The sequence below is a fragment of the Malaclemys terrapin genome, chromosome 2 (genome assembly GCF_027887155.1).
Source record: "Malaclemys terrapin pileata isolate rMalTer1 chromosome 2, rMalTer1.hap1, whole genome shotgun sequence".
In the NCBI taxonomy this organism is placed as follows: domain Eukaryota; kingdom Metazoa; phylum Chordata; order Testudines; family Emydidae; genus Malaclemys; species Malaclemys terrapin.
In genome coordinates this window covers 21340195-21367351 of record NC_071506.1, presented here as the reverse complement: position 1 = coordinate 21367351, position 27157 = coordinate 21340195, and the positions used below count along the sequence as shown (strand labels likewise).

General features: G+C 42.0%; 1 protein-coding gene across 3 annotated transcripts in view; it reads right to left on the bottom strand.

The window, feature by feature from the left end:
* TATDN1 (TatD DNase domain containing 1) overlaps nucleotides 1-27157 on the bottom strand; it is a 30628-nt gene that overhangs the window by 2954 nt on the left and 517 nt on the right. Inside the window, exons 1-11 of one of the 3 annotated variants that reach the window (XM_054020806.1) lie at nucleotides 27040-27147; nucleotides 26123-26188; nucleotides 23070-23119; nucleotides 17989-18052; nucleotides 15755-15898; nucleotides 15622-15664; nucleotides 8066-8151; nucleotides 7919-7959; nucleotides 6675-6751; nucleotides 4910-4980; nucleotides 2152-2278 (exon numbers count right to left, since the gene is read on the bottom strand). In XM_054020806.1, the coding sequence (XP_053876781.1) occupies nucleotides 2152-2278; nucleotides 4910-4980; nucleotides 6675-6751; nucleotides 7919-7959; nucleotides 8066-8151; nucleotides 15622-15664; nucleotides 15755-15898; nucleotides 17989-18052; nucleotides 23070-23119; nucleotides 26123-26188; nucleotides 27040-27061 (791 nt within the window). In that variant the 5' untranslated portion in view covers nucleotides 27062-27147. Of the gene's footprint in view, nucleotides 1-2151; nucleotides 2279-4909; nucleotides 4981-6674; nucleotides 6752-7918; nucleotides 7960-8065; nucleotides 8152-15621; nucleotides 15665-15754; nucleotides 15899-17988; nucleotides 18053-23069; nucleotides 23120-26122; nucleotides 26189-27039; nucleotides 27148-27157 lie in introns of those variants that run through there. The other 2 variants (XM_054020807.1, XM_054020808.1) reach the window with 2 other exon arrangements.

Sequence of the window (27157 nt, the reverse complement as noted above, 5' to 3'; positions counted from 1 at the left end):
GAGACTAAAGTCATTTTTTAAAGTAACCAACTAAAGATTTTGTTTTGTCCAATTTATATTTGACAGTTGATCTTCAGGGTTGAAGTTGGCTGCATGCTACTTGTGATTATTTTAAAGGGTGACTGACTTTAGGTATACAATTTTTAGGTCAAAATGTGACTAATGTTACAGGTTGCTGACTGTCACTGAAATCAGAAAATCCTTCCCTCGCCCCCAGTAAAATAATTACTAAATAAAATTGTATCCATAGTTAGTTGCACTTCATATCTCATGTACTGCTCGGGGGAGCAGGGGGGAACTCCCCTGCATGTTCTCCCCTACTCTCTGTAACAAGGTATTGACTGCTACCAGCTACATTGAAACAGGAGCAGCTGAAAAGCATGTGCGTAGAGAAGAGGAGGAGTAGACTCAACATAATTTGAGGTTCATCTAGATAACCTTTCTAAAACCGTATTAGTGAGCAGATCAACTTTACAAGTTGGGGACATATATAAGTTGTCAAAATATTGTTAAATCAAACTATGTCCCTAATAAGGTCTGATAATGTATTGAAAAGTATGGAAAGTACACATGTTATTCAAAGGCTCCTACAAATTGTTCTGCACAAAGAGCTTCTGAACACTTTTATAATAGATGATGTCATATCAAAGTAAGATCGATCAACGATCTTGTGGATTACTTACCAAATTTATTTGGACTCTTTAGTAGCTGTATCCAAAGACTTTTTTTTTAGACACTAGCTTTAAAAAAAATTTTTTTTCCCCCCCTCAAAATGACTGAACATTTCTATAAGTAAAACTAGTTTCAGATTTTGATTACTACAAATGTATTTACATTCTTGCTGACAGACACTCTTGCAAACTGTTACTGGGCCAAAAGTGAATTAAAGTCACAACTAGGCTTGGGAGAATTTGATTTTTAGGTAAATGTCAATTTCACCGTATACAAACTGATAATTTTTTTTCCATTGATAATTGAAATTTACAGATAGAGAAAAATGCTGCTTGAGAACTTAGAGTTTGATTAAAGGATATTTAGACATGTGATTTTGACCATTTCCGTTTTTACAATTATACAGCTTTAACTTTTCGACTCTCAACATCCACTGTCATTAAATAATTGCCTCACCTCCCCCAGAATTTCCCACAACTGTGAAATGTAAATTGATAAAAACGGGGGGAAAAAATCACTGACATTATAAAATAATAAAAATCAAACTCTTTTAAGCCTACTTATAATCAGAGCACTTCACTTAATGTTTGGTGGTGGTGGGTAGAAACAGGAGAAAGCAGATCTAACCCCCAAACCAGGCTGAAACAATAGGGGATCAGCATTTGATGAGATTTGAGTATTTCAGCCACCAATCTCATTTAGTGATTATAGTTAATAAAATTTAAATCAAAAGCAGTACTTTTACCCTCTTCTGTTTGTTTTTTCTAGACATTTAGATTCTAGAGCAATGGGGTCCATAGGCACCTGAAGAGTTTCCCTCTCCAAACTCCCTTTTGGGGCATTCTTGTTTATCTCCAAACCTCAAACTGGTGTTTTTACTGGCTGTAGAGCAGAACAAAACTGATGTGATCTTAATCAGTTTCATTTTGCTACTGATCCTCAGGTTACAGCTACACCAACACTAGCCTCCTCATCTGCTGGAAGTGCTCTTAAACCAGTGGTGATTTGTTTCTATGTCCCGCTACCTCCCTCCCACTTTAAAAGATCACATAGTTGGCTCTTCTGGTGTTGCATGTACTCTAACAGCTACATCTGGAGGAGCAACACAGTGACATTAATTAGAATCTGGGTATTTGGACTCTATTTTGGTAGTGCTAAGGGGAGAATTAATCTCTTGTTACAAAAGGGAACTACAAAATAGAGGGACGGAATACATGGGATATTAAATGAAAAGACATCACTAAGGACTTGATTTTAAGATTTGCTGAGCTTCCAAAATTCCTGCTGAAATCAATGGAGATGCAAGAACCTCTGAAAAGTTAGCCACAAAACATATATGTATTTTGTTAAACATATCTTAGAGTACAACATCTTGCTCCAGATTCAAAAATTCTGTCATTGGTTTAAGCCTACTAAATTTTGTATGTACTTGTGTATGTTTTCAAACCTTTGTTTAAAATACAAAAATTACATACTTACATTATATGGCAAGGTTCATTTCTGTCCTTCAAGCAATGCTCTACTTCCCATTTCTTTTTTGTGGGAAATGTTGTTTTTATATACTTTGACCCAGCATGAGTATTTTTCACACCACACCAGGGAGCATCTAGCATGATTCAAACAAGAGTTAAATGTATACAATCGTTTAGTCATTTCATATAATTGTTTGCTCTTCTGTCAATTTATGTCCTCCCCACCTTCCACAGACCAAAGCCCATTTTAGAAATCACTCCTCTTAAGCAGTTTCTCTCCCAAATGATAAAGGAATGATTATGAGATTAGTTAATTTAACATCCATAATGATGAATAAATAACTTCAAATTACTATTCCATTATATTAAATTCTGTAAGATTTTTACATATTATAAAATTAGCCACTTTATTCAGCAATAATGCAGTACAATAAAAGAAGCAAGGAGAGAAATGTTACCATGACAAGGCTGCTAGCTAGTGAACCACTGTGTAACCCACAGAAAGTTTATATACACCAGTGATACTCAGACTGAGGCTCGCGAGTCGCAAGTGGCTTTTTAATGCATCTCCTGCGGCTCTTTTCAGCACATGATATTAAAACACTGATTTAATTATTAACCAATTTAAGTTATTAACCAATCAGGATGATTTTACTATAGTAACCAATTGTAGTTGATAAAACAATAATACTTGGTCAGTCATTTTGCTGTGAGAATTATATATATATATATATATATATACACTAATATTTCCCCGTCATACTGTTTAAATATGAATATATAGTACTATAATTAGTAAAATAATGAATTCACACTACTATGGCTCTTTTGGGTAATGTTGATTGCCAGTTTGGGTCCTGAACCATTGAAGTCTGATATCGGGGTAGCCGTGTTAGTCTGTATTCACAAAAACAAGGAGTCCGGTGGCACCTTAAAGAATCTGAAGAAGTGAGGTTTTTTACCCACGAAAGCTTATGCCCAAATAAATCTGTTAGTCTTTAAGGTGCCACCGGACTCCTTGTTTTTACTGAAGTCTGAGTATTACTGATATACACCCTGATGTGCCTCTGTTTAAGGCACAAATGAAATGCAGGGATTTAACCAGAGTTTTTAAAAATAGCCTTTTTCAGATATGCCAAATTACATAACTGTTGACTAAATCTCCTAATCTATTTTTAACTGTCCTACTACTGATGTCTGAAATAAATGTGAGTAGAACCGATATCCACTAATGGATCAGTTCAGTCATAACCCCACACGTCAGAGGGGTGAAATATTGGAACGGCCTTCCGAGGGAAACGGTGGGGGCGAGGGACCTGTCTGGTTTTAAGATTAAGTTAGACAAGTTTATGGAGGGAATGGTTTAATGGTAAAACATATTAGCTGAGGAATACCAAGCAATGGTAGGCAAATAGTATAATGGCTAACAAGGGTCAGGCTGGAGACTCTTGCCTACATGCTCGGGGTCTTGCTGATCGCCATATTTGGGGTCGGGAAGGAATTTTCCTCCAGGGTAGATTGGCTGAGGCCCTGGAGGTTTTTCGCCTTCCTCCGCAGCATGGGGCAGGGATCTCTAGCAGGAGGGTTCTCTGCCAATTGAAGTCACTAAAACACAGGATTTGGGGACTTCATCAGCAGAGTCAAGGAAAGGGTAGGGACGGTTTTGTGGCCTGCAGCATGCAGGGGGTCAGACCAGATGATCATAATGGTCCCTTCTGACCTTAAAGTCTATGAGTCTATGAGTGTATAACTAATTATTCCAGGAGGTATTTTCAGGCTCTCTTTCATATTGTTTTGCTTAATGAATTGGAATTTCCTGGTATGCACCCAAGTGCCATTACTGCTGATAATGGGATGGCCTTTATCATGTTCTTTCCCATAGTGTTTGGCATATCTACACTCTGATTAGTGTCTCCCCTTTTATTCATTTATGCCCTCAGTCTCGGTCAAGGTGATCTATGTTCTTTTCCAGCAGAAGAGGGCTGAATATAATTACTACTGGAGCCTGTAAACTCTGCTTATTGAATCTGGCAGAGGGTTTTTTAGGGTATGTCTACACTGCAGTGTAAGCCCAAGGTTAATAGAACTCAATTTAGCAGACAGTGGGTTTATTATAACCTAGGGCTTGAGCATCTACACTCATTTGTAATTCCATGTTAGGTACTGTTGAACCCTGGATCCCAACCTGGGGCTCCAGCATCTACACTGCATTATGTGGGCTGAATCCAACCACCCATATCCCAGACTTCTTAACACCTTCCCAAAATGTGGCCGCTCTCGCCCTTTGATTATGGTGCAGTGTGGAAAAACTTGACTGTCCCTCAAATGTGACTGTCTAGAGGACAAAAAGTTGGCCTGTGGGATTGTGGAATACTTTTGGCAGTCTCCCAGACCACAAGTCCATTGGGGCTATGTCTATGCTGGAGAGCAATAGGGCTTGAACTGTGGGTCCTGGCTTGCCTCAGGCCCTCTACCCCTTTGGGGTCCTGGGTCTGAGACGTGGGTTAGAGAGATCTGTGTGTTAGAAGGAATGCGGGGCTAGGCTTGAGCCTGAATTCCAACCCTGGGCTTACACTGCAGTGTAGACATACTCATAGAGAACAAGGTAATCCTTTCCCTATTCCTGACCCCTGTTACTGTGATGGTGAGTTTGTGTCTGTAGACTGCCCTTTATATTCATTGCCATACAAGCATAACTCCACTTCTAATAAAGTTTTCAAAACATTAAAAAAAATGCAGTATGGTCCATCAGAATAGCAACTTACCAGTTTCTATCATTAATCTTTCACTAGGAATTGACTTCAGTGTTTCTAAGTTGGCTTCTGTTTTCAGTGAGCTAGAAATCATAAAAATAGGGAGTGAATTTGGACTTAAATTGATGTTTTGTTAAAGGACTGTGGCTTTGTGTTCAAACCATATTTAAGTCATTGTGACTAGAATCATCTTCTCAGAAGCTCATAACTTTTAGAAATTAATTACAGTGTTGTCTGGCTGCTATTTAATTACCTTGCTTACAAAATGGTTTCTTAGCAAAAGTGGTTTCTTAAAGAATTAATTTCTAAATAATGCTTAAGTATTTGCTTCAACTTATATTAAAAAAAAAGTTCCCAGCTGTGATTCCAAGCCACGGCTAAAAATGACAACCCTGGGAGGTGGCCCAGGAAAGAGATCTTGGAGTCATCACGGATAGTTCTCTGAAGATGTCCACGCAGTGTGCAGCAGCAGTCAAAAAAAGCAAACAGGATGTTAGGATCATTAAAAAAGGGATAGAGAATAAGATGGAGAATATCTTATTGCCCTTATATAAATCCATGGTACGCCCACATCTTGAATACTGCATACAGATGTGGTCTCCTCATCTCAAAAAAGATATACTGGCATTAGAAAAAGTTCAGAAAAGGACAACTAAAATGATTAGGGGTTTGGAACAGGTCCATATGAGGAGAGATTAAAGAGGCTAGGACTTTTCCACTTGGAAAAGAGACGGGGGGTGGGGGGGGGAGATATGATAGAGGTATATAAAATCATGAGTGGTGTGGGGAAAGTGAATAAGGAAAAGTTATTTACTTGTTCCCATAATATAAGAACCAGGGGCCACCAAATGAAATTAATGGGCAGCAGGTTTAAAACAAATAAAAGGAAGTTCTTCACACAGCGCACAGTCAACCTGTGGAACTCCTTGCCTGAGGAGGTTGTGAAGGCTAGGACTATAACAGGGTTTAAAAGAGAACTAGATAAATTCATGGAGGTTAAGTCCATTAATGGCTATAAGCCTGTATGGGTAAGGAATGGTGTCCCTAGCCTCTGTTTGTCAGAGGGTGGAGATGGATGGCAGGAGAGAGATCACTTGATCATTACCTGTTAGGTTCACTCCCTCTGGGGCACCTGGCATTGGCCACTGTCGATAGACAAGATACTGGGCTGGATGGACCTTTGGTCTGACCCAGTATGGCCGTTCTTATGTTAGTCCTAGTTCGTTCCACAAATTAGCTTCTACAGCCACACTGATCTGGTAAAACCTGTGGAAGCTTCTGCTGGGTTTCTGTGTTCACCTGGATAACTTAAAGGTTCCTGCCAAAGGGTGTAGCAGTCTGAGCTCATGTAAATCAAACAGTTACATCTCAGTATAATTAATAGTGTGATTTCAGCCCAGTCCATTGGTAGATCAGGCTGGTCACATTAATTCTTGGTTACTTTTGGACTAGACAATGTAGTTTACTTTTTTTACAGTCTGTCCAAAAATACAGCTGCCTCTACACTCCATCACCTCATTTATTTACAAACAAGAATTGGCATGGAGAGCCTCAGAAAGGACCCAAGACTAGATTATCTCAGTGAGTAAAGGGGAATGTATTTGACCTGTGAATTAAGAACTTTTTGCAGTTAACAGATTAATAAGTGCAAATCTAAATCTGTCTACAAATAATCACTTAGTATAATGAGCTTTGAAGACTTAACCTCATTTAAAAAAGCAATTACATTTCAAGTTATGAAACTATTTTAAAACAGAATTTGTTGAAAAGAACTTACCAACCATTTATTCCTATATAGAGATCCAAATCTATTATAGCAGCTGCTTCTTCCTTTGTGCCATCAAATGAATGTACCTAAAAAAGATGTTTTTATTACATAAAAGTATATAACCTGTAACCCAAAATTAATATTGTGTAAATATTTATAGTTCTTAATTTAAAGTAAAAACCAGAGGTAATATGCAAGATATATTTATATAGAATTCAGTGAATTATAGAGTCAGTAAGGCTCATCTGATAGCACTTCTGCTTTTGGGCAAGAGGGTAACAGGCTGAATTCTGTATCTGAATATTGACAAAAGAATGCAGCCCCTTGACAAGTAGTGTTGGCTTTGAAAATGTTTCAGAAGGATGGCCTGCCCTTCTCTCTTTGCCCGGGATGATGATTATATCTTAAAATAACCTGCAAGAGTTTTTCTAAAAATTGTCCTTTGGTTTGCAGTTATATTTTTAACATTAAAATATAAAACCTTAATTTCTGCAGCTATATACTGGTTTAAAGTTACATCTGGACATAGTTTTGACAAAGTGTTTTGATATAAAAAAGTGAATGTTTGTGGTTACAGTTCATGCTGGAGCATGCAACAGACAAGAAATTAAAAATGCAGTGGTACAAAGTTAGTTGCACCAGAAAAATTGCAGTTTGTCAATCACAGAAAAGACATCCTAGACATTAGTGGCAGTAGGACCAACAATGGAGAGGACTTCATCACTAAAACAGACTCATTTGGAGTGATGTAAGCATGACCCTTATGTTAAAAGTATGACCTGTATTTTTCACTCTTGGTGATACAGTATCCTACCAATCAATATCTAAACTGAACCTTGCCCATGTCCATGTACAAAACCCACCATTTGATATTAGGTTTCAATTTCTAAACAGGATTAGTACTATTTACAACTAACTGCAACTGTAGAGGCTTCAGAATTGGGAAGGGGCCAGTTTAAGCAAAAAGTGCTTAAAGCTGCACTTCTGGCAAGCCAATAAAAACTGCTGATGTCAGCTGCAAAGTCTCTCTCTCTTTGACCAATCCTCATACCTTGCAAGAAACTGTTGGAAAAGCAACAATGGGAAGGATAAAAGTAGTGAAAGGGATTGTAAAACTACTATGGATTTGGAGTGGTTTAAATGGTTTAACCGGAAATCTACTGAGATTATATTACAAACAAAAGGATAGTACCCAAAACAATGAAATGAGTGTTAGATTGAATATAATTTATTATAAGGTGGTTCATACTTACCACTCCTCCCACACATCTATCTCTATTCCTTCTCATTATCTCTGCCAATTAAAAGAAAGAACAATATAAGCAAAACTAACTGTTTGCTAAAGGGCAAAAGCAAACTATTCAAAACTTTTGTCACATTCAGTCTTGAGCAAAACCCACCTAAAAATTCAGTGTGTGCATTTCTACAGTGGAGAAACATTGGCAATTTTGTTTGCTCCGACAGGTCAAATTGCTTTTCAAAGTATCTGTAAGAAAAAAAAATACGTTTTTAGATAGAAATTCAGTGCAAGATTGAATAAAAACGGTGTAAAGGATGCCAGGAGGCAAATGGTCTTTTTGTTAAAAAAAACAGCAGCAAAAACCCATGTGCATTTTTGTCCACAAGATTTAAGACACTAAAGCAGTGAGATTCAGACTGAAGCTCAGGAGCCACAAGAGGCTCTTTAATGGGTCTCCTGTGGCTCTTTGCAGCATGTGCTATTAAAACACTGTGATTTAATTATTAACCAATCAGGACGCTTTTACAATGTTATTAGCCAATTGTAGAATACTTGGTCAGTCATTTTGGTGTGATAATTTTTATATATAATACATAAATAGTATAGATCAGAGGTTCTCAAACTGTGGTCTGCAGACCACCAGTGGTCCGAGTTCCATTCAGGCGGTCTGTGGATAGTTCCCTGTAAGGTGCACGCCTGGGCGGTCGCACATGAGAGAATGAAGGGCCACCCACCTAATTAGTGGAGCCATTCAGCCGTGGCTCACTAATTACGAGCCTGGACCCTGGAGAAGACGCACATGTAAGGTGAAGTGGTGGCCTTGGGGGGGCAAGAGAGGGTGGGTAAGAAGAGGGGGTGGGGAGAATTTGGGGCATGCAGGGCTGCGGCGGCCAGAGAAAGCGGTGACTTTCCCCAGCTCCAGGACTGCAGCTGCCGGGGAGAGATGGCAGCTCTGTGGCTGCTGTGGCAGGGGAGAGAACCCCCTTCTTCCCAGCCCCAGCTCAGGGGTTGCCACGGCAGGGGAGAGAGGGCACAACCATCGCATTCGAAAGTGAAGACTACGGATATTAAAATATGAGTTGTGCACTTTATTTGTAGAACAAAAAAATGTTTATTATTAAGGCTTTTTTTATATAACGTTTTTATCCAAAGCGCTTTTCAATAGTTAGCTAATGGTACAAACAACATTTGGAAAGGCCATTAAGTGGTCTGCTGAGACCCTCGGCAATTTTCAAGTGGTCTGTGAAAAAAAAAGTTTGAGAACCACTGGTATGTATAGTAAATGGAACAATGAATTTGCACTACAGTGGCTCTTTTAGATAATGTTGATGGCTAATTTGGTTCCTGAATCACTGAAGTCTGAGTATCACCGCACTAATGGTTCCACTGAATGGGAGTTTTTGCCTGTGAAATGACTAAAGGATAGATCTTTAAAGGGAAGTCTTCCCCTGGGCACATTACTATATTAAGTGATACATTTTGGTGTCAGTTAATAAGAGGTCAGGAATGGCAACATTGGGGGAATGCAAAGGGGTTTATGCTGGGCAGACACTGAATCAGAAGTGTGACCTTCCCTTTCTTCCTCCCCCCCCTTTAAAAAAAAAAAAGAAAAGAAAAGAAAAGAGAACTGAATTATCTCCAGGAAGCTTTAAAAATTGAGGAACTTTAGGTTTAAATTTTGCACAATTGCAGCACTTCTCCCAAAAAAGTTAGGAAACAGGAGGGGGTTAATGTCATCTGGATATCAACAGCACAAAGTACAATCAAATTGTGTATCTGTGGGTTGGAGAAAACGGGAGCATTCCCCTGGCCTTTATATCCTCATGCAGCTATAATTAGGTAGCAGACTGCCAGTTCTTTTACTTGTATTGTAGGCTACCAAGAAAGACTTTAAATTTTGGTATGTCATTTCTCAATGGAAGACTGAGGTACCAACATTAGGATCACTACTATTATTTCTGCCCCATTTCTCCTTCTATCTATCTTAACCCTCTTCAGATCTTCTGTTATCTATCTCCTCTCCTCCTTCCTTTTTTCTGCATTTGGTTTGCCTAGTCTCTCTTATCTTTCTCCCTCTCCCTGCCTTTTCTACCCCCTGCTAGTCTCTTCTTTGATGGAGGAAAGGTCAGTAGTAATGTAGGAATTCTATAAAAACATATGGAAGGGTGGGCAGAGGGAAACCAACTAGGTTGCCAGTTTTCCCGACACACTTACCAAAGCAAACCAATTAGTAATTCCACAACCATGTCAATTTCCATTTGTAGCTAGTTCTGTCTCTAGCTTGCTACATTGATCATTGGTTGGTTGGCTGCCAAGCTGTCACCAGACTGGCAAATTACAACTGATCAGGAAATGTGAGGGGGCACTTATGCATGTCATATGGCCAAGAATGAATAGCAGACTCACTGTGAGTAAACACTTTGGAGGATAACATTAATTGGACAAGGCAAGATGACATTGCTGCCTGCCCAACAAAATGATACTTACTGCATTTGTCAAGTTTCTTTATATTTTGTTGCTTAAACTAATAAGACACCTATCCTCGCACTTAAAAAACCCTTTAAAGGGAAGATCCAGTCCACATGCAGGTATGTATGATGCACAGCACCAGAGTGGACTGGACATATATTAATAAATACTAAATATGATAACCATATATACAGAACAAGGGGAAAGAAAAACATGACAAATGCAAAAAAAAGAGTGAGTGGTAGCACCAGAGAACTAGCATCAATCAACGGACAGTCACACAAAGCCTACTCTTCCCAAGGGAGAGGGGAGGAAAAAAACAATAGCTATATTTTATATATATAAAAAAAGCCAGCTGTCAAACCACCTCAATTATTTAACCACAAAAGCTATAATAGCTAGCAACCAAATATTATTTAACCAAAGAATCCAAATTAATATAAAACACAGTATCCAGACAACACACTAAAGGAATTCCATCAACTTGAAAGTTATTATTGTTACATTAATACATATCCCTGAATCTCCTGGCCAATTTTTATGATTTATACACCGCAACAGGTGAGAAAGAGGAAGAAGGAAAACTTGATAGAAACTGCTCTTGGGGCAGCTTTACCCAAGGACTTTCATCACGAATGGCTGTGCAAAACAGGTGGCAGATATCCTCTAATCTTCATAGAAAATTGTCCCCAAGGAAACAAAGTTACACTACAACAGAAAATAATGTTTAAGCATGAAATGGAACTTAGAAGTCATACTCAGGTATAACTGGGAAATGGTGTCACTTTTCTTCTCTTACAGGATAAATCTGGCTGACTGCTAGCAATCTTAATAACTAGTATAACAGTTTGACTCCCTCTAAGATGACAACTGGAAAATTGGCTACACTCACTCCACCATTTTGTTTTTTTCTTTCAGTGTCTTTATGATATTTTAAAAATTATTAATTTTAAAACTTTCCCTTATCTTGGTTTGAAACTCCAAGTGCCTAACACTATGGCATGCAATTTTAAAACTCTCTTAACAGTAATTTTCCCAGACATATGTACGACAGCTGCCAGCAAAATGCAAAAATATATAAGAAAATAATAAAATTAAATTTACAAATCTAAAAGTGGCATGTGTCTTTCCCCATTTTACATTTCTTTGTTGCCTGCTCTCATTCCCCTCCTCCCCACCCCCCATCTATCTTTTCTCTGTGGTGATTTCCAGCAAGGATGCTAAATGGAGCCAACAGGAACTGAACTGACAAAACCAATTTATTTCACACAATCCATTGAACAATCCGATGGTAGAGACTTTCTGCCTCTGCAACTCACAGATGATCTCCCTGTTCTATTTTCCCTCTTCTACCCTCCCACTCCAATTTAAGTATGGTTGATTAGAGGTTTTCCTCTAGCCTACTAAAACTATAAGTCAAGCACTTGCATCACTGACCATGCTGATTCAGATAGCTGTCTGTTAGCTTGTATAGTGGAAAGGAACAATTAGACTAAAGATTTATTTCAGTAGCTCAGCCTCTGTTTAGGAAACAGAAGAATCTTCAAAGTGACATCATCTACTCCTGCTCACTATTCCAATGTTTCATTTCACAGCAATGGTTGAACAAGTCTTCACCAGGCTGTGCGTCATTGAATTCAGCACATTTTGGTTGCTACTGGAAAACTAATAAGAAGAACAAGAAAAAAATATGCTGGCCACTTGGCTGATCCTATTACTACAAGAGGCTAGAGCAGTAGCATGGGAATGTTGTAGCTTTTAGCCTATTTACAAGCCACTATACCTTCTGTAGCGAAAGCTACACCTTCCTACTGCAGGTGCAAAGTGTAAAAAGTCCTAAGTAACCTCTCCACTTCTGTGAATGACATTAGTTCTCTCCCTGCTCAGACAGCAATGTGCAAGCATCATCCACAAGTCCAAAGGTCATTTTGTGGAAATGTATCATCTGCTGTCAAAAATGTATTTCTCAACTGCTTCCCTAGACAGCCCTACTCATTTCTGCAGGGTTTCCTCCCCAACAACACAACCCAATTCTGGGTGCAGTGCCAGCATGCCTCCATCAGAACAACTCAGTCCCTTCCCTGCTTCTTACTGCATGCTTTGTCCTTTGACAAACCAGCCCGCTCCTCACCAGCTTTCCTAGATTGCCCTGCTCCTAAGGCCTCCCTTGCCAATATCTTGCCCCCTTATCCACTGCAGGTTTTATCCTCTCTGACACTTCCACTCCCTTCTACAGGCCTTCCTTCCCCACAGCTCAGCTTCTATGCCACTGCCTATTGTATGGTGTCAAGTATCAGGGGGTAGCTGTGTTAGTCTGTATCCACAAAAACAACAAGGAGTCCGGTGGCACCTTAAAGACTAAGGCTTGGTCTACACTACCCCCCCCAATTCGAACTAAGGTACGCAACTTCAGCTACGTGAATAACGTAGCTGAAGTCGAAGTACCTTAGTTCGAACTTACCTTGGTCCACACGCGGCAGGCAGGCTCCCCCGTCGACTCCGCGGTACTCCTCTCGCCGAGCTGGAGTACCGCAGTCGACGGCGAGCACTTCCGGGTTCGACTTATCGCGTCCAGACTAGACGCGATAAGTCGAACCCAGAACTTCGATTTCCAGCTGTCGAACTACCTGGTAAGTGTAGCCAAGGCCTAACAGATTTATTTGGGCATAAGCTTTTGTGGGTAAAAACCTCACTTCTTCAGATTCATGGAGTAAAACCATGCATGCATCTGAAGAAGTGAGGTTTTTTACCCATGATAAGATAAATTTTAACAGATTTATTTGGGCATAGTCTTTAAGGTGCCACTGGACTCCTTGTTGTTTTTGCCTATTGTAGGCGTCCCTCCAAACTGGAGCTCCTGACAGTTCTTGAATAGCAAAGTCAGTGAATGCCTCTCCGATCCAGAAACTCACAAATTCTCACTGATTTTACAGCAAGGGAAGTATTGATTCAATGTCAGGTATAAGAGTAGTTTTACAATATTAAGAGTGGAATAGAATCATAGGACTGGAAGGGACATCAAGAGGTCATCTAGTCCAGTCCCCTGCACTCATGGCAGGACTAAGTATTATCTAGACCAGTGGCGGGAAAACTTTTTGGCCTGAGGGCCGCATCGGGTTTCCGAAATTGTATGGAGGGCTGGTTAGGGGAGGCTGTGCCTCCCCAAACAGCCAGGTGTGGCCCGGCCGCCACCCCCTATCGACCCTCCCTGCTTCTCGCCCTCTGATGACCCCCCCCCCAGGACCTCTGCCCCATCCACTCCCTGCCCCCTGTTCCCTGTCCCCTGGCCGCCCCTGAAACCCCTGCCCCTGCCTTCCCCCCGCCGCCCCATCCAACCCCTCCTCTCATTCCTGACTTCCCTCCCGGGATCCCTGCCCCATCCAACCACCCCTTCTCCCTGTCCCCTGACTGCCCCTGAACCCCTGCCCCTGACTGCCTCCCACCACCCCATCCAACCCACCCCCTCCTTCCTAACTGCCCCCCCCGGGATCCCTACCCCTATTCAGCCCCCCCGTTCCCCGCCCTCTGACCACCCCGACCCCTATCCACACCCCCTGACCACCACCCCGGAACTCAGCTGCCGTCTATCCACCCCACCACCTACTCCCTTACCGCGCTGCCTGGAGCACTGGTGGCTGGCAGTGCTACAGGCATGCTGCCCGGCTGGAGTCAGCCACACCACCGCGCATTACAGAGTACCGGGTCAGGCCGCGGCTCTGCAGCTGTGCTTCCCGGCAAGAGTTAGCCACCCCGCCGCCCAGAGCATTGTGCCAGTGGCGCAGTGAGCTGTGGGGGAGGGGAAACAGTGGGGGAGGGGCCAAGGGCTAGCCTCCCGGGCCAGGAGCTCAGGGGCCGGGCAGAAGGGTCCCACGGGCTGGATGTGGCCCACGGGCTGTAGTTTGCCCACCTCTGATCTAGACCATCCCTGAAAGGTATTTGTCTAACCTGCTCTTAAAAATCTCCAATGACAGAGTCCCACAAACTCTCTAGGAAATTTACTCCAGTGCTTAACTATCCTGACAGGAAGTTTTTCCTAATGTCCAACCTAAACTGCCCTTGCTGCAATTTAAGCCCATTGCTTCTTGTCCTATCCTTAGAGGTTAAAGAGAACAATTTACCTCCCTCCTCCTTGTAACAACCTTTTATGTATTTGAAAACTTACGACTAAACAAAATCAATCTTCCATCATAGGTCATGATTTCTAGACCTTTAATAATTTTTGTTGCTCTTCTCTGGACTTTCTCCAACTTATCCACATCTTTCCTGAAATGTGACACCCTTAACTGGACACAACACTCCATAAAGGAACTTAGCATCGCAACCCTGAGCATCACAGTGCCTTTTAGGTGCCTAGAAAAATCACAGGAACAACATTGCAATTCGCAAAAGCCAGCACATTAGGTGGGAGCCAATCCCCTTGCTCCAATCACTCTTTCATTATTTATCCACAGTGGAACAGCTTCAACAGGAGAGACTGAGGGAGCTCCACATCAGAATATCCCATAGTTAGACCACCCTCCTGAGAGGTGGGAGAGACCCCAGTTCAAATCCTTTCTACAACTCTGGCAGAGAGGGAGAAATTGAATCTGAGGCTCCCACATCCCAGGTGAGTGCTCTAAACCCAGGGATAAAAGTTGTAAGGTGGGCACCACAACCTCCTCCAGCCAGATTCTGAATGGAACCCAATCTGTTCAGTGTGCTCAGAGGTTGCCTACCACATCAGGCCCTGCATGCAACCAAATGCTTATCGTCCCCCAATTCACAGATTGCTCTGGGGCTTTAGTGAGAGACAGGTGTCTGGAAGCCTAGAGGGAGGCATCAGTGCACATGTCCCAGGGTCTACAATTTAAGCAACTATGGAACTTTTACAGCAAAAAGTTAGGTGCTGAGTGAGTTTAGGCATCTAGAGGGTTAGACGGCATCCAAGAAGGAGTTTCATGGATTGCAGTGAGGTTGTACACTGGGATTTAGGTGTCTAACTCTGGAATTTAACCACCTAAATTTTATTGTGAATTGCACCCTAAGTACCTGATTTTTCTTGAATGTAGGTCTCTTTCCTATAAAATCATTATTGCTGGTCAAAAAATAATAGCTTATCAGACTTCAAGTTAGAATAAGTGTATTTTACAGACAGGATAAGGTCTACATACCAACAAAATGCCAGTTGCTATAATACAAAATGAAAAATGTTGTAAATCGCTGTCAAGATTTATACATCAGTCTCTATAGTTATGAAATCTTTCTTACTTGAGTTGGGGGTCTTTAGGGCAAAATTCTAATCTATCAAAATCTACAAAAGAAAAAAAGGAACAATCAATTCCTTGTTTTTTTAGGAATACAGCAAAAGAGAATAATCTTGAGCTATCTCAACAATACTTACCCAGGCCACATTCCCCAATTGCTCTGATCTTCCCCTTATTTTTTTCAACTAGATTTTGCAATTCAGCTAAATATTGGTCAGGGTCATTCTGCTCAAATTCTCCACAGCGGGTGGGATGACAGCCAACCGTACTGTAAAACATGTCTAGTGCACAACAGTAGTAGAATTTTATTTCCAGGAATACAATACATTTATATCAAATTAACAGCAACTCATACTGAATTTATTTTTTCCTTGGGGCAAACCCTGGGCAGAAACTGGGCTGGTTCAAGCAAACCAGGTGACCTTCAGCTCTGAGGCTCATGATTTAACATGTGACTTTCTTACTCCCACCTGCTCCAATCTCTTATGCAATCCTTGTTGGGGTGGGAGAGATTCAGTCCATCTAGGTAAGGGGGTAACTTGTTGAGAAGTTTTGACACTTTGACGCCATAGGTTACATTAACAGAATTTGTGGGTATGTTTGTGAAGGAAGTTAATGCCACAACTCAACAAAAACTTAAGCACATGAATAATCCCAGCCTTATTCAACAGAGCATTTAAACATATATTGAATTTTAAGCACAGGCTTAACTGCTTTCCTGAATAGGGATGGGATCATTCACATGCTTAAATGATCTGCTAAATAGGGATCTAGATGAACAGTAGATGGAGGTTGCTTTCAAACAGAAAGAGAAAGGGGAACCTGCAAACACTGCAATAAAGAGAAAAATACTCCCATTCCACGTGGTAATCATGTTACTACAATCAGCACAAACTCCACACTGTGGCACTGCAAGCCTGAGCAGTAAATACTATACTAGCATTTCAGTTGGCTCCAGAAGGGCAGGGGCCAGAGAAGTATTATTATTATTACATCCTTCTCACACCAGAGTTGTGAATCTCTTCCATCCCCTTCTGACATTAGCTGCTGCTTCCATCTGCTTTATGGTGCTCAGACCAACTGTTCTGCCCTCCCTACTAAGGCTTCTTCTTAAGATTTTTCTTGGGCACCCTTGTTTCCTCACACCAGTTGGTTTCCACTTGACAGGTTCATGTGAAAGTCTGGGTGTTGGCATCCAGAGTATATGCCCCAAATACATCAAGCACTTCCTTCTGATTCTGGTAGAGACAAGTTGCTGGTTCGTAATTTCTTGGCTCTCTTCACTGGTGATGAAATCTTTCCATCCAAGGCCTAGGATCTTTCAAAGGCACTTATTTTCAAAAGCACCTGGTTTTCTGTTTAATTGTTTGGTAGATCTCCAGCTCTATTAGCACTGAGATTACATTTGAGTTGACAATTCTCAGTTTTGTTTTGGCACTCTATATCTTTGATTTCCATACGTTGTTGAGTTTAGTGAATGCTGTGGATGCCTTTCCTATCCTTGTTGTCATTTCTTTCCTGAGGTCTCCATTGGCTAGTCTGGTGCTACCCAGGTAAATGAACTTCTATTCTACTTTTTTGATGGTTTTACCTTCCAATAGGATGCCACAGCAAAACATTCGGGTTTCAAGGATGTTTGTGTTGGCGTAACTGATTTTGAGACCTGCTTGGCTTCCTGTTTTTGCCAAGGTGTCTGTCTTCGTTTGTAGCTTTTGGGGGTGTCATTCAATAGCCCGATATCACCAGAAGTCTAGGCCTTCTAGGCATTTGGCAACTACCTATGCTATGCCAGTGTTTGTGTTGGTAATATGCTGCTTCATTATCAGATGCACAATGCAGCCCTATTTCATACCACTGTCCATGCTGAACCACGCTGTTGTCTGGTAGTACACTCCTACAGTACACTTTGCACTGCTGTGTACAGCATTGATGATGTTGATAACTTTAGCTGGAATTCCATAAGACTGAAGACTATTCTACAATGTATGCCTCTGCAGACTGGCAAATGCCTTTTGAAAATCCCTGAAATAGATAATAAGGGGAGCTGGCTATTCTGTTCATTCTTCTATGATAGAGAAGTACTCCTCCTCCAAAACCACCCTTCATTTGTTTTATCTAGAAATACAGAAACAGAAGATAGGAAGGACTGATATCCACCAATACCTCAGGCCCTCTGTAATAACAAGAAATAAATCATGTAGAATATATCCATCTGACCCGGATATATTTTTTCTTATTTTGATTCTGAATAATGTGGATTCTGCCAAGAGCTCCAGGAATAAGCAATTTGAAATGTTAATTACCATGGGGAAGAGGGAAATCTACAGCTCCGGAGATTAAATATATATCATGTATTTTAAAGTAAGGATACCGTTTGTCTGTGCCAGCTGCAATGCATCTTTACTATCTTGTAGATTTCCACCTGTAATCATAAACTAAAATGAAGAAAAATATTGTTAGTAAATGTGTGTTCAACTTTGAATTAACAGCAAACAACCAAGAAATGCTTCAAAAGGCACGCAGATACCAGTGACAGAAATCACAGAAGAACCTAGACAGAGAAAAGCCAAGCAGCTATTTGTATTATGAATATACACCTCTACCCTGATATAACGCGACCCAATATAAGGCGGGTTCGCATACAAGGCTGTAAAGCTCTGACATGCTGCTCTGAGCACCGTGTTAAAGGTGCTGGGCCAGGCCAGGGCCAAGGGGTTTGATAAGGGGCAGAGGGTCTTGGGGGCGGTCAGGGGCTCCCCCCCCCCCAGGGTCTGGAGGGCAGGAGCTGTGGGAGGGCACTTTTTGGGGCCCCGCAGTCCCAGAGTGGCCCGAGGGATTAGCCGGGAGCAGCCCGCTCTACTTCCCTCACCCCGGCCCTAGCCGTGTCACTGAGGGATCCCCCCCGCACTCACCAGCAGCGGTGGAAGCGGAGCAGCCCGCCCCCAGCCCACTCCACTCCGCCAGCTCCCAGCCGCAACGCTCCGCTTCCCACCGCAGGCGAGTATGGGGGGCGTCCTTTCCCCAACCTCTCCGCACTCACCTGCGGCGGGAAGCGGAGCGCTGCGGTTGGGAGGTGGCAGAGTGGAGCAGGCTGGGGCCACGTCGCTCTCCTTCCTGCCGCAGGTGAGTGCGGAGGGTGTCCTTTTCCTCAACCTCCCCGTACTCACCGGCGGCGGGAAGCGGAGCAGCCCAGTCCCAGCCAGCTCCCCTCCACCAGCTCCCAGCCGTGGCGCTCTGCTTCCCGCCGGGCAGGTGAGTGCAGGACCTTTCCCCAGCTGCCCCCCAGCCACACGGCTGGGGCCGGGGCAAGGAAAGCGGAGCGGGCTGGGGCCGCATCGCTCTGCTTCCTGCCACAGATGAGTGCGGAGGGGCATCCTTTCCCCAACCTCCCCGCACTCACCGGCCGCGGGAAGCGGAGCGCCACGGCTGGGAGGTGGCAGAGTGGACCGGGCTGCTCCGCTTCCCGCCACTGTCAGTGAGTGCCTGTCAGGGGGCGGTGCAGGGGCGGGTGGATAGGGGTTGGAGCAGTCAGGGCACAGGGGGGTAGAGGTGTATTAGTATTCTGATAAACCATGCATTCATTAAGACTCTCAGGAGACATATTAGTGAACGTACTATAGGCCAAATCGTGGCTTTTGTTCAGTAGTACATAAATTAGTCTCCCACTTTAATGCCGGTCACAGTCCATTCAATTACTGCAATACCACTATTAATAACAATATTGACCTTTTTGATTTTCATCTTCAAGGCACTTTATTTGGTACTGTGAGGATTAATTCATTTGTAAAGTATAATCCCCATTTTACAGTTGGGGAAATCAAAGTAGAAGTATTATGTGATTTTTAAAAAGCCATCCAGGGAATCAGTATTAGAGCCCCAGGATTATAAATTCAGGAGTTTCTGTCCCTCAGTGTCATGCTCTAACCATAGCATCAGAGTTTGTTACATTAACACTGTAGTTTTAAGTGTCTTCTTAACCTTTCATATGTTGGATGTACATCCAGTGTTTTATTGTCTGTGCAATAAAGCCATGTCTCATTCCCCCAAGGGAGAACAAAGGCAATTGTTCTGCTCTAGTAGTTTTTCTTCAAACCAGGTAATGCTTTTGCTATAGAACATTTTCTATTGTATGTTTTTGGAAACACAGGATTGGATTTTAAATTACTTGTGCAAAATGAACAGGTGATAGCTGTGACAGCATGTGCAAGTAGGTTAATATATGTGCAAATGCCAAGATTTGGCCATTTGACTACATAATTACTTCATTGGGATATGCAATCACATCAATTGCACATACAAGTTAAGGTGTGCAATTATTAGTCCTGAGGGAACTGTGCACCAAAACATTTAAAAAATCTGCACATTTTAAAATTCTGCAAAATTCTGCATATTTTGTCAAAATAACACAATATAATCACAAAATTTTCAAATATTTTGGTAATTTATTTCAAAATACCAGTCAGCAAGTATGTCTGTAACAATACAGACTACAAAAAAGATTCAGGAAATGTTTTTTGACAAATAGATTATATACTAGGCATATTAGTACATCTATATGGCTCCACAACGAGCACAGAGGACAGTCTCGCACCCCCAGCCCTGTCCCCCAATCCAAGTGTGGGGCAAGCAGGCTCAGGATCCAAGTATGGAAGGACTTGGGGGGGGGTGGGGGGGATCCAGGTCAGTGTTCTGCGTGGGGCAATCTGGGTGCAGGTGGCTTGGTGGCGGGTCTGGGTGCAGGGGGGGATCTGGATGCACAGGGGCTTGTTGGCGGATTCTGGGTGCAGGGATGGAGGTCCAGATACAGAAGGGTTGGGCTGGGTGGGGGAGGGGCTGGGTGGGTGGGTGGGTGGGTGTTGGTCAGACTGGGGGGTAGTGCCTCATACAGTGACCACTTCCCCTGCAGCCAGGGAGCAATGTTGGCAGGAAGCGGGGGGAGGGCGGGGAAGGTGGAGCTTCCTGCAGCCAGGGTAGGTTCCCGGGGGTGGGTCTGACCCAACACTGGCCTCAGGAGTGGCCACTGGAGGGGAAGAGGAAGTCCCACCCCCCAGCTCAGCCGAGACTAGCAGCTGGAGCCTGGTGCACAATAGAAGCCACCGGCTGGGGCATCCCCAGCCCTGTCCCTCCCCAGCTATGAGTGCACCACAATAGCGAGCGAGACAGAGAGAACCCAGCCCTGCCCCCCAAGGTGTCGATTTACATCTCCCCCATCTTCTCCTGACACCCAAACCAGATGTGCCCCTCCAACCCTGATCGCTGCCCAGGAGGGATGCGTGAATCAGTTTTTCTGTGGGGGAAGAGTAAAATCGGTGGGGGACGTTAATTCTGCACTTGCGCAGAATTCCCCCAGGAGTATATAATAACACATGTATTGTATGTGCCTAACTTTTTTCAGAATCAGGGCCAACAATGCTCATGATAGCTAAACAATTTAAAAATTTCTCATATACTCTGGATGTAACTGGGGTTTATTATCTACTTGATATATGTCCATAATTCCCATGAATGTTACTGGTCACTGTGCGCCGATGAGGAGAAATAGTCCCTTACTGTGAAAGATACAAGCCTCTCTAGGACTAATCAGGAGAGCAACAAAACAGCAACATAATGATTGTGACACTGCATGTCAATTTAAGATGTACCTACAGATCTCATTCCTATAAATGAGGAAATAGTTTTTGGGAAATACCTAAAGTAACATACTTATCCGTCCTTTGGGAGTTTATGTGGGGTCATTACTACCACAGTTTAAAAAACTAATCAATAGTCAGTCTTAAATGGGCATCAGAGGAGTGAATTAAACTCAAACCAGCTCATTGCAGCCAAGGCTTAGGGATAAATGTTCACAGCATACATCTTAAGCACACAATAAGGCACAACTACTCACACAAATAGAAATATTTTCAAAAGAACAATTTAAGTGTCTAAGCCTTAGACTCTAAGACAACTGAAAACAGAGACAGAAGAGACCTCTGAATCTATGCAAGCTGGACATAACTGAGCACATGGCTGAGAGTAAGAAATTCCTGAATTCTAATCTGGGCTCTGCTATGTGCTCTTGGGCAAATTACTTAATCTACATTTATCAGTTTCTCTGTACGCAAAATAGGAATATTCCTAATTGTTTACATCACAGGAGTGTTGTGAGGAGTGGATAATGTTTGTACAGCACTAAGATAAGTGCTAAGTATTACTGATTCTACATTGTTACTTTGAGAACTTTTCCCTTGCTCTCCAAATTTTAACTCCTTTCAGATTAAAATACTTGTTCCTGTGAAAGAGAGAGGGGTTTTTCTTTTTAAAACAAACTAAGCTGTATGCTTTATTAACAGAGTAAAATACCTTTATAATATCATGAAACTGCTGATTCATATTTTTGTTTGTAATAACAATTTCTTTAATTTTACAAAGGTCCAATAAAAAGGAGTGGGACTGGATATTTGTTTCTTGAATATTCACTGGTCACTGGAGTTGGGAAGGAGCCTTTGGACAATTTATGAAAACAATTATTTTAGTCAAAGAGTTTCAAGTTTGCACATAATGATATAAATTTAAATACATGTAAGTATTCTACTAACAGTACATCTACTGTTAATACATCTACTAACAGAGAGTCAGCTAATGACCTGAACCTGCAGACATCTATGGACATGCTTAACTTTACACAGGTGAAAAGCATATGAAGATGATTGAACTAAAGCCGGCTTCTAATTTTCCTTGGGGGTACTCAACCCCGACCCTATCCCACCCTCAAGGCCCCAACACTTCCCACCCCCACTCCACCCCGAGCCCTCCTCTTTCCTGCCTCTTTCTGACCCCTCCCCTGAACATGCCACGTCCCCGCTCCTCCCCCTCCTCCCTCAGTACCTCCTGCATGCTGCTGAACAGTTATTCCGAGGCATGCAGGAGGCACTGGGAGGGGGAGGAATTGATCAGCGGCCCCAGACCTGACTCATAGACCCCAGTTTGAGAACCGTTGAACTAAAGCGTTTACAGAATCAAGGCCACATGAATATTTGGTGTAGGCTGATAGAGGTAATCACAAAGTGAGAGAGTTATATAGACAACAGAAGTCAATACTGGCCTCCTGCAATACAATACACCCAAAAAACTTCCCCCTCCCTCCCTGCTTGCATAGCCTTACACTGTAAAACAGGCCATGACAAGTTCTATACACAAGATTTTTGAAAAAAGGATGCCCTTACACGTATTTTTGTGACCAGCTAATCATTGTGCACAGGAAGATGTAATACCGGATACAAAGAATTTTGATTTTGCAGAAAACTCTGCAATGCTAAAGAAAGTTTCTGGCATTTTTATTGTTGCTAATTTCAGTAGAAAATTGTTTTTGTTACAGCTTCAGTATTCCTAAAAACCCTGGCTGTTAAAATCCATTTTTAAAAATTAACATCATAACAAAACCACATATACATGATCTATAAGAGAAGTTACCTTTTTAACACCAGTTTTGACTGCTCTCTCTAGTACATCCAAAAAGTCATCTGCAAAAGTAAAAATCTAGTAAATTAAGGTCCAGTTCTTAAAACATAATTTAACTTGCACATTCCTTTGCAATAAAGCCATTTATGTATAGTTAATATTATGCTTAACATGGTATGAATAATCTCTGGACACACACAATTAATTAATCTTTAGGAAGGCAAATAGGAGGATGATGCAAATGACTAAGAACCTGATCTAAAACCTATTTAAGTTAACAGGATGCTTTCCATACACTTCAATGGGCTTTGGATCAGGACCTAGTTACATAAATGCCGTCTTGAGCTCTATGTCTGAAAAATGTGTTTGCTGAAAGTAGCAGTTTATAGGGGGTCACTGTGCCTCAGCACACCAACAGTCTGACAGCTCACTGCCCGAATGGACCCCCATCTGCTGAGTTGTCTCTGTGGGTAGAGAATGTGTTGCTTCACATGTCTGTGGGTGACTGTAGGCCAACTAACCCCACCAATTTTCTGTTCCTCCCTCAAGAGCTGAGCTGCCTTCATGTTTACTCAATACTTGTTCTCCAATATTGAAACCAAATCCAAATGAATGGCTGCAGTTAAACAAATGCTGTTTATTTAAGGAATTGAGAAGAATTAAAATTAATTACAAGTTCTTTGGTAAGTGGGGAAATTGTCTAATTTCCCTTTAGCTTCTCTAAATAACTCTGCTTTAGAGTTGGTTGGAAAAAGGGTCAGCATATTTCATGAAAATTTTCAAAAGAAGCTAAATGTTATTTTTCAATAAAAAATAGTTTTGTTTCAGCGGGGGGGAAAAAAAACACTCACTTTTTCTTTAAACTTTCTCCCACTGTTTTCCACTAGAAAATGGAGAGGAAAGAATAAAAAAAGTGAAAGAAAGTAGAATTTTCACCACCAAACAAAACAGAAAAAATAGAGAATTTTTTCATTTACAATTTTTTAACGATAATGTTCTCAAAAAAAATGTCCATGTAGTCAAAAAGCCATTTATAAAAAAAATTATCTGGCTCTACTCTGTATCTTTTACTACAATGTTATTTTATAACTTTGTGTATTTCTTACAGCCATACTTCTTAGCTACTTTATCCTTCCACCTCATAAAACAGCAATAGACAGAGGGAAACTATCTTCAGGAATCTAAACAAACTAAGGAAGTGACCAGCTGAAAGATTTATTTTGTGTGAATATAAGAAAAAACATCAAAATTGTACCATATAATACAATTTACTTTATCTGGTTTCTTTAATTATGCCTGGGGAAAATTTGCGCCACTGCTCATGCGCAGAATTTATGTCCCCCCCAGATTTCTTTGCTTCCCCGCAGAAAAATTACTTTTTGACAGGGAAACAAAAGGAAGCTGCAAAAGCAGTCACACACCGCTCTCTAGCTGTGCAGGTACATCATTTCAGGCACCTGGAGTAGCCGGTGGAGAGGTAAATCACTGCAGGGCTGGGGACACCCCTGCCAGTGGCTCCTACCCTGAGCCGGGATCAACTGCTAGTCCCGGCTGGGCTGGAGGCAGGAGAGGACGGGGCTTCCTCTTTCCCTGCAAGATGGACCAATAAAAAGGAGGTGAACAAAAATATATGGGAAGAAAAACCCAGAGGAAAGAAAAATAGAAGAAAATTTGCTCAGTGTTAGGATTGAAATTATAATAATAATAATTATCTGGAATTCATGTCAGTACATTGTATAAAACCTGACACCTAAGATTTTTGAATCTCCCTTTTTTTTTTTTTTTTTTTTTTGAAAGAAGAGAGTGGAAAAGAAAAGGAACGTGTAGGAGAGAATTCTCTGACAAATATGAAATTAATGCCCTGAAGTACAATGTATCACAAAAAAATTCACATGGAAACTAAAGAGAAAAAGAAGCTTGAAGATTTACAGAATGAAATCTTGACTGTCATTACTAATAAATATTTACTGAGAGACAGTGATTACAGCTCTGTACATACACAATAGAAGTCATGGACCTTGTCACATAAAACTTACAATCTAAACCAGACAGCACTACAGTCTAAACATATAGGACAGGACCCTCAGCTGGTGCAAATCAGAGTAGCTCCACTGATTACAATGGAGTTACACCAAAGTATACCAGCTGATGATCTGGCCCACAAAATACAAAGGCTAGAGGTGTAAACTCAGATCTGTCTGCATAACCTTGTAAAACCACTGCGGAAAGACTTTACCAAAATGTTCAGCTACTTAGATTAGTATCTGTATAGAAGTTACATTGCAAAATATATATATACACTACTTAGAAGGTATAAACATTTATTTTTAAAGCACCAACATCACCTTGGGCACTACAGAAATAAATAACTAGATGAAAGCCTATTGCTGTTGTATGGGTGTAAGTTAGTAAGTGTAAAAAAGTGGAAAATGTCTGAGAATTTGAAAACTGGACATTAACAGACCACAAATTCCAGTGATGATTGAACCTGGTGATATACTAAACAAAAAGAGCTCTCAACCATGCTTGTAGTTGTTTCCACCATTTCACACTACCTTAAAACAGACATTCCAAGCTTAGAATCACAGGGTTAGAAGGGACTGCAAGGGTCTAGTAGTCTAACCCCATGCCAATAACCCTGTTACTTCTCTATGAAGCACCTGGCATTGGCCACAGTCAGAAGACAGGATACTGGGCAAGATGAACCATTGGTCTGATCCAGTATGGCTGTTCTTATGCCAAGTTGCAGAATCTATTGTGTCTAAACCATCCAAGACAGATGGCAATCCAGCCCCCTTTTGAAAACCTCCAGTGAAGGAGCTTCCACAACCTCCAAAGACAGGCTGTTCCATTGTCTTACTGTTCTTATAGTTAGCAAGTTTTTCCTGAGATTTAATCTAAGCTTCAGAATGACAATCCTGGAATCTCATAATATAGATAACGTTGCGTAGATACTATACGCAATTGCTGAGAAAAAAAAAAGATGAATATTTCATATTTACTGTTCAGGTAAGAAATATGATAAAAGAAACTCCTTGAATCTGTCAAAAGTTACAAACATTTACCTTGATGTTTCCGTGTACCTCTGTAAATGCCTCTGAACATAGGATCTGTCAAGTTAATACCGATATCTGCAGTGAGAAAAACAATGCAGGCTGAATTAACTGTTATAGTCTTTCTATTTCACATGTAGATCAACAGGGTCGGTGCTGAAAGTAAGACATGGAGAAACAGATATGTCTTTGTGTACAGGATGGTTTTGAGGGGCACCAGATACCACAGAGATAGATGGATAGTTTAAAGCTTAACTTGAGCATGTGTTTTCTTCAACAATCCTGAAATTTAACTAATCCTTCTTAGACGTGAGAGAATAACAAATTCTGGCCTATTTGGGAATAAAGCATCAGACTCATTCTACCTTATAAAATTTGTACCCAAGATGGGTAAGGAATGGTGTCCCTAGCCTCTGTTTGTCAGAGGGTGGTGATGGACGGCATGAGAGAGAACACTTGTTCATTACCTGTTAGTTTCACTCCCCCTGGGGCACCTGGCATTGGCCACTGTCGGTAGACAGGATACTGGGCTGGATGGACCTTTGGTCTGACCCAATACAGCCATTCTTATGTAAAACCCGACTCCACCTACAGCCAAGCAAACGCCTAAATCATAACCCTACTATGTAACGGTGTGTATCGGCACAGCTCCAGCAATGCTCCCTAGTGCCAGGCTAGGGCAGAGCAGCGACACAGGGAAAGATGCAGCATCTCCCGCAGAAAGACACGGCGGGGGAGGAAACAGCTTGTAGTGGACCAGCTCCTGCCCGTGCACGAGACAAGCTCGGAGCTCACACAGACGGCCGGCCCGGGGGGTGGGGCAGAGAGACGCTTCCCCCGGCCCCATGCGGGGGGGGGGAAACCCACACCGGAGCCCTCTGCCCGCACTCCCCGCAGCCGGACCCCGCACACCACGCCCGCCCCCTCACCGATAAATTTAAAGCGGCTCATGGCTCTAGCAGCTCCGCTGTCTCCTGGGTCCGGGCCGGCGGAAGGAAGGAAGCGTCCAGCTGGGCGTCGCAGGCTCCGCCCCCTTCCCGTCGGCCC